This window comes from Parasteatoda tepidariorum, chromosome 4 (assembly GCF_043381705.1).
Source record: "Parasteatoda tepidariorum isolate YZ-2023 chromosome 4, CAS_Ptep_4.0, whole genome shotgun sequence".
Lineage (NCBI taxonomy): Eukaryota > Metazoa > Arthropoda > Arachnida > Araneae > Theridiidae > Parasteatoda > Parasteatoda tepidariorum.
In genome coordinates, this window is record NC_092207.1 from 102,432,976 (window position 1) to 102,441,661 (window position 8,686).

Here is an 8,686-nt window from a genome sequence, read left to right on the forward strand (position 1 = left end):
GGGTTGTTAAATTTATGAAGTTGGAAAATGATAAAATTTCGACAAATTATTACAAACCTGGAGCACACAGGGGGAAAAGCATCTAGCATGCAGCTAAAAAAATAATTGTGTGATCTACGGGGAATACTGGCTTATCTCACTAAGATAGCGTCCCCTCCGGCGAGGATCTCTAAAGACGAGCTAGGAGCAAAGGCAACAAAGAGGGCGCTTCAGTTGGAGACAGCCCAGTAGGTATTTAGAAAAAGTAAACATTGTGATGATCACATCACAGTAATGCTAATACAGAATCACTAATACTTTAAGGTTATGTTGTTATCAGATGAACTAACTTACTAAGACGTTTAACACCGGTCAGTTTTTACATAACCTTCTGCCATATTGTGATGAATGGCAGAAACTTATTTGTACACCCGACAATTTAATCAAAAATTTCATGATATAGAAAAATTTTATTTAGGGAGACTACTGTATTCAAGTGGAGGGGGGACAAAAACCCTACCATGACGAATTACTGTTGAAGGAGGCAGGGCTTATCAAAACATAATGATTTTCCTTTAAAACTTGCAGATTTTTCAAATAATTTTCTTCAATGATGCTTTGTGTATTTGTCTTCAATTGCAATTTGTCCAATAGTGCTTAGAAAAAATAATCATTTAAATATTTATTTGGGATCCCCATTGTGCATATTTTTTTGTCTTTATTTTTGTAAGGGATTTTAAAAGTATATAATTTTCAAATTCAAAAAGGGCAGTTATTATGAAACACCCCTATATTCTTTTCTAAACAACCCAATAAGCTTCTCATAAATTAAATATTCCTCTAAAAATATGCTACTTATTTTAAATTTAATGATGACAAATCATGATTTACTAAAAGGTTTTAATTATGAAAAAAACGTTTGTTTCTAATCATGATTTCAAATAAATTATTTCTCAAAATAATCTTGAATTTAAACATTATTGTTCCAAAAAATCAAATAAATAAATACTCCTAACCAGAATACATTATAATCATAGCGATTTCTTTTTTGAAGACTTTTAGCTGTTACTTTTACAATAAATTAAAAAATATAAACTCTTGTTAAGGTAAATCCTTGGACAAATGCGCTGAACTGCGTAGTGTTTCTGGACCTGAATCTGTAGAAGATAGATTTAAGGCTGAGCAGGTGAAACAAGAAGAAAGAATTAAGAAGATGGAAAATACACATGAAAGCTCCATTTTCACCTTCCTCAATCAAAATGTTGGCAGAAGTAATGGTATACTCCAATATTATTCATTGAAAGCTTATTTTATGTTATGATTAAATAAATAATGAAATTTTATTACCTTACCTTATATATTATTTTTTTTCCATTAAAATCTATGCAATTTTTACATAAACAACTTTAAAATAAATTTATTTAATTACAGTGTTTCCTTCATCATTTTTTTTTCTTCTGTATTATTGAAGCAATATTAGTTATTGCAGATTTGTCAAATTCTTTGGAATGAGAATTTGTGTGTCAAGAAAAAACAAAATGTAAAGCATAGATATTTTAAAATTAAACCTTGCAATGAAGCCAATATTATAATTTATTACCAATAAGAAATTAATTGAGGAGTTAACTTTAAAAAGAGAGTTAAGAGATAAAAATAAAATTTTACGAGAGTAAGAATAAAGGATTGTTTTAAGGCTGTGAGTCGCTAGCAGCTTCATCTATAGAGAAACTTCAATGGTGGAAACACACAAATTTTAGAAATAATGAATTTAAATTAGCCTTTTAATGGTTATGAACGAGTTCAGCTCGCAATCGAATCGTGCTTCATAATACGCACAAACCAGTTCCGCTCGGGAGTAAGATTTCAACCGAAATGGTTAGAAATGAGCACTACTCGTGTAGTTAAATTTTGCCCCAATTTTGCGCTGTCGAGCTGAGCTTGTTCGCCATTATTATTCTGCATTGATTATTTTACAGACGAATCCTACTCACAAAATGTAGTTAGTTTTACTGTCTGCAGATCGCAGTATGGGTTACATGATTTTCTTTTCTTAATGAAGGGGAAATTTTTTTTTTACCTTGTTCTTTTTGTGCATATTTTGGCACGTTTTTTAAGGTATTTGTAAAGTAAAATGGCTGAAAAGTGAAAGTTAGATAATTATGATTGTTAAAGATTTTTAGGTAATTACTGTAATTTTTTTATAGCATGTACAAAAAGATTTATTAATTACTGTATTTAAATGATTCATAAAGTTTTAAGTTAGTTGTATTTATTTAGTCCTTTCAATTTAATATTTGTCTTATATTTATAATTAACTATTATTATTTTATTATTTATATAATTGATTATAATCATTTATAATTAACTATTTAATAATTATTTTAAAGTACATAGAAACTGTTATTTATGTACTACAAAAATACTTTAAGAAATTTTTAAAACCTGTGAGGCGAGCTATCTACAGCATCGCCAGAGAAGGGTGAAATTTTCACAAGAACAGCGGGGAAAACAGCTGCCACTTTCGACTACTATTAATCAAAGCTAACTATTAGCAATTAATCAAAAATTTGCTCCTCTGCAAATTTTTTTTATTTTTGTCTCCTATTTTCTTCTTTGTAGTCGTCTTACAAATATTAAGTATTATATTTACTGGAAATAATATGAATGACTACTGCTCTGTTTAGTCATATTACACGCAGGAAGTCTCTTATAGGAGCCACAATTAGGATTAAAAAGATGTGCATTGTTAAATTAAATAGTTCAGAAGTTTCTTAAAATAACCATAAGCACTTCAAACATTTATAGCTGTGAGTTCATTAGGATACAATATTTAAAATATTCTTTCATATAAAATATTTTTAACGATGTCTATTATGTATCTTTTCTTTTCCCATCGCTGCTCAATAAAAAGTTGTAGTATATTATTTCAGATTTAGCTTTAAATTACATAACATTTTTCTCCATATTTATGAACATGGATTAGAGATACACAATGCATAAATATTCGTCTAACCAGCTAGGAAAGTACTGTTGAAGCTCATCTTTCTATATTATTCACTTTAAAAGTTATAAATGTTTACATATTTTGCGAGACAAATGTTTAAGAATCCAGAGTTAAAAAAAAAAAACTCTTTATAATTTAAATTTAGTTTTACATAGAAAAAAACAAAATTTAAGAAAATTCTTTTGAGAAACAAGGACACATCTAGTATAGTTTTAGGGATTTATTTATTTATCCTTGTTATCAGTAAAAATAGGTCTGTTAAAAACTAATTCTTTTGTCAAATTAATTAACAAAGTTTTTAAATTTCTTTCACAAAGTTTCGATTTTTGTGATTAAAATCTGCAGTTAACAAAATGGTTGCGGCCTTTCTGTTGATTTTTTTTCACATTATTTTCTAAATTTATATATAAAAATAAATAAGCAATTTGTAAAAAAAGGTATAGAAAACCCTGTTCTAAAAAGCATTTGTTTATCTTTAATTAATTATTTTGTTTTCAAATGTCAAGTATTTGAATATTATTTTTTTTAATTGTAATGCTTTTTACAAAGTTATTATTTTTTCTTGTAGATTCTAGAGAATTAATCAGAACAGAGTTACCAAAAAAAAGGCCTTCTTCAGATCAAGCAAGCAACAGCAACAAAACTCAAGGAACTGATTTAAATTTTGAGGTTAGCTTAGTTACCTATTTATCCATTTTAAGGATATTTTCTTCACAAACTTCAAGAGAAATATACTCCCATGTTATGTTTCTATATGGTATAGCATAGGAAAAAGCTGGTTACCTGATTAAAACAGACTTGATCAGCAATTCATAGAAATAATTTAAGCATAAGTATCAAAAGGTGATATTTTCCTTAAGTTTTTGTAAAATATTTTTAAAAAATGTCAGCTTTAGATCACTTCTATTGAGAAAAATCTTTGGCAAAAAATTTTATGATAGAGGTTTGCATTGTTATTTTTCTAAACGTCTTTCAAAAGTGTTGCTGGTTAATTACTTAAATTGTATACACAGATAATAAAATAAAATAAGAAATAGCTAAGAGAAATTATAACTCGTTATAAGTATTCACTGACTGTTTTTTTAATTTAATATATACATATATATCTTTTTTGGTAAATATTTGAAAAAAACTTTTTGTTTGATCAAGATTTATATATGGTACAGTAAAAAACTATAAAAATTGGCAAAAGAAAAAAAAAGTCCTACCTTACACTCAAATAGATATAAGCTCAATTCAGAGGGGGGAAATGAGAAGAAATCAGTACTTTGAGTGTAAATCGCAGAGAAGTTCCCACTTTTACCCCTTTTCTGCCTAAACTTGACCTAAAAAAGGGTCGTTAGTTGATGGAACTTTTTTGTGGGGATGTTTTGAGTTAAACCCTATTTTTATTGCATTAATAATAGCTGATGTTATAAATGTTAATAGCTGAAAACTAACATATATTGCACAAAACTCTTAATAGTAAAATATCTAATAGTCTAATGTTCTTGCTCAGTAAACAGGGTTCAACTTATTTGACTCACGACTCAACAAAGTTTGCACTAATCAATGTTTTTATAAGTCCTTTCAAACTGACCAAAAATTTAGAATTTGCCAAACTTTAAGGGAGTTTGCTATGGCAATTCAAGTATAATGTGTATTCGATATTTTTTTATATTATAACAGGGTTCCCATAATCCTTAAAAACTGCTTAATTTTTATTTTGGAAAATAAGGGCTCTTAAAAGTACTTAATTTTGGTACAAGGTTTTTAAAAGTCCTTAATTTTTTATTATCACTATAGTTGATAAGAACAATTTTTTAAAACAAAATGTCATTCTTTTATCACTTAGATTTGGACCAGGCCGAGAGTAAAACATTTTAGAGAAACAAAAATTAATGTGGGGGGAAGCTACAGGCAAGGGGAAGAAAGCACGCCCTTTTATTAATATATTGGTTCTTTCATTAATATATTCTTCTGCTTTTGCCTAAAATAATACTCTATGAAGAGAGTGAAGCTTTCTAAAAGAAAAGAATAGTGTTGACAAGGGGGATACTGCCCATGAAAGAGATAGTGCTTTTTTTGGGGGGGGAGGGGGGTTAAGGTACCTAAGTAGAAGACCCACACTAACCTTCAAAATTGACAGAATTCAAGAAATTCAGCTTATAGGAATTAAGTAAAACGCTAAGAAAAGAAAAGTATCAGAAAAAAAAGTTTGAACTAGAATCCATTACGAAAACTATTTCCTAAAATCTTGAAGAATTTAATAAATTTGTATAATATTTCAATGTGTGATAAGTAACTGTACATTTATAGAAAGCATAACATTTTTAAAATTTATGATTGTGCTGAAAATTAAACAGATCTGTAAGAAACAGGGTTTGAAAAATCCCATCCTTCCTAAGTTTTTCATCAAAAAACTTGGGGTTTATTAGGTTTTTGATGAAAACCAAGTTGTTGTTTTTTTCTTCTCAAAAATACTTTCAATTTTTTCCCCCCGAGTACTAAATAAGAAAGCATGATTTGCTTCTAATAAAAAAGTTAAATATTTGGTAACTATTTATAATTTGTTTTGTTGCATTGTAAAATTATTTTAAAGTTTAAATTGTTACACTATTATTTTTATTTCTTAAGGATAAGCAGATTGTTACATAAAAATTTAAATCTACTCGGCTAAAAGGTCCTTTAATAATCATTTTATTCAGTTAACATTGCTACTTATACTGTTTTTAATTATATCAGTGTATACATTATAATTAAATTGCTTTTTATTTATTATTTCTTTTATTTATTGATTTTTTTAGAAAAGTAAATAATTGGCACTGTCACTGGTGGCATAAGTATATCAGATGATAAACAATCCTACTAATTTTAAAGTCATTAATTTTTCCAAAAAAAAGTCCTTAAAAGTGCTTAATATTTGCTTTGTTAAAAGAGTGGGAACCCTGTATAAGAAAAATGATAAGATTACTTTTTTTCGCTAGTCTAAATTTAAAATTGCAAACATTTATTCCTAGTGTAAAAAATGAAGTATTTTATTAATGTTAAAAGTTTCAATGAGAATGTGTTACATTAAAGATTTATTCTGAAGATTTTCAAAGTTGAAACCTTCAATGCTATTGCTTAACTTACACTTGTAAAAAAGATATAGATCTATTAAATAGCTATAAAAAGATGCAATCTTGCCAGGTCTGTTAAAAGATTTATTGTAGACAACTTAGCTGGTAATTTATTAGATGAAGAGTTAAGTGGAAGAAGTGACTTTTAATCAGAAAAATTCATAAGTGTTTTGGTCTTTTTTTTTTTAAACTATTTAACATTCATTTATTTTGCTACTTTCAATTCCAATGATTTCTGTCTCTGAGTGCTTTTGATGAAAAAGTTCAACCTAAATGCATTTGAAATAAATGTTTGATGAATAGTAATTTGTCTTCTGACAGCAAGAGTTCGCTGTCAGAGTCGCATAGAGTTTGAATGTAATAACACAAACAGTTTAAATGACTGGTTACGAATATATAGATTTCCCCAATAGGAAGTTCAGAAACAAAGAAAAAAAAGCCAAGGCATAGTCAACATAAAAAGTTCATTTACATAAATTCACTTAGATCATTCATGTACAAAGCTCTTTAAATGTTTAATAATTTCAATAAATAAATGTTAAAGTACTGCAATTGAGTTTTACATGTTTCGATTTTCAGCTTACTCCCCATGTAGGGTAGAAAACTGGACATTAGGTTGTTAGCACATGCATGAAATATATTATTATTTTGTAGTTAAAAACAATTTAATCTTTATCTTTTTGAAAGTAACAGAAAAATTATTCAAGGAAATTTTTTAATAAAAATTGAAGTTCTTTTTTTTTCTTTCTCATTACTAATTTAAAATGTCTTAAGATAATCTTCTTTTTTTTCCAGATGTATTCAGTTGGTGAAGATATTAAAAAAACTAAGAAAGAAATTATCAAGTTACAACAATCATTACAAAGGAATGCTGAAAGGTAAGTAAATTGTTAAAAATAAATATTTACCTTACTAGTACATTTTTTTATTTCAATGTTATGTTGGTATACTATCTTATCTATTGATGTGAGATTAATTTCAACATAGAGAGATCACTACCTTTTGCCTTATTTTTTTAATTTGCTATGAAAAGTCCATGGAAAAGTTTTTTTTCCTTTATAACTTTACAAAGTCAAAAGAACAATGTAAATGAGTTTTTAACCACTTTCCTTACCAATTATTTTGAAGAAAAAAAATGGCAATAAGTCAACATACTTTTTTATTCTATTAATAAATACAAGGAACTAAAACAAAACATAATACACAAGTTGTAAGTTGAAATTTTAATTTTCTCTGTATGTAAGAAACATTTAATTTGCCACCAGTTTACCATCTCGAGTTATCTGAAGTTAATGAAAAAAGTTAAATATTATTCTTTGTATTATATATATAGTTTTTAAATACTAATCATATTATGCACTTAATTTTATACTCTCCAAACTGCATGAATTTTAAATTAATAAAATAGTGGGGAAAAAATTAAGTTAGATTCTGTGTTAATATTTAATGAATTGGTCTATTCATAACTTCATTTTTTCATTAATACTTTAACATTTTTTCTTTATTAATATAATTTTTAGTACTCTTCTTTTTTAAACTAAAATATCATAATAGGTCATCATTTTGTATGCCACATCTGATTGACATATAACACAAAAATAAGCAAAATGATTGTATTAAGCAGGGTGGGGGTACATAGTTTAAAAATATCAAACAGAAACATTTGCAGCTATTAAAATTGAGCCACGATAGCTCAGTGTCACTGAACTGTCATTGTGGAGAACTAGCGTTTGATCCTTAGAGCCACCCCGATTCAAATCAATGGGTTCCAGCTCGTCCGGGAAGTAAAGCAGCTTGTGCACCATCACATTGGCACAATCATGCTGTTGATGGCGAAATTATGGAGCCTTTTTCTCCATGAACCACAATGGGCTGTTGCAGGAATGCTTTACTGTACTTTCATATTATTAAATATATCATATTTTACAAAAATAAGAGATTAATATTTTTTAATTGTATCAAGTATCCTGTCATGTCTCAGGTGGTAAGAAAGAGTAACTATAAAAACATACTAAACCAGTAAAAATACAAAAATATATATATTGCTATATTTATGCAGTTTAAAGTGTTAATAGGTTGGTTTTAAAGGGTCTTAACCTCTAAAGAGTGAGCTTGGAGGACAGTATGGATAAAATACTATTAATACGTAAAAAGTTATAGTTCATTTATTTTAAACCTTGTTTACACTAAGTATTCTCATAGCTCTAACTTTAAGCTTGTGATTCAAGTTAAAAAGATCATTAAAAAAATATGTGAAAACAAATTTTTACCTAAACCAAGTACAAAACTACTTTCAGCAAACATCTTAATAAGCATGTACATCTTACCTTTAAACAAAATCACCCAAAGTTACAATACAGCAGCAATAAATTTCACAACTATGCACACCAGTTCGAGACAATTTAATAAGAAATTAAAAACAAGTGTGCTACAAGAATTCTTCTTTTTTTTTAAATCTAATTTCTACTATAAACTTAACAATTCTAAAATTGAATAAATTTAATTTGTTGAACTGAGTGCACCAATTTGTTAAATTTATGTATTCTACCCTCCCTATATTTTGTTTCTAAATGTTTGGCTCTTGATTATATATATATATATA

General features: G+C 27.4%; 1 protein-coding gene across 1 annotated transcript in view; it reads left to right on the plus strand.

Moving 5' to 3' along the window:
• LOC107441229 (zinc finger CCCH-type with G patch domain-containing protein) overlaps positions 1–8,686 on the plus strand; it is a gene marked incomplete at its 5' end in the record, with an annotated part of 35,356 nt that overhangs the window by 22,414 nt on the left and 4,256 nt on the right. The window contains 3 exon segments of the mRNA XM_016054406.4: positions 1,086–1,256; positions 3,552–3,652; positions 6,880–6,962. Of these exon segments, the coding sequence (XP_015909892.1) occupies positions 1,086–1,256; positions 3,552–3,652; positions 6,880–6,962 (355 nt within the window).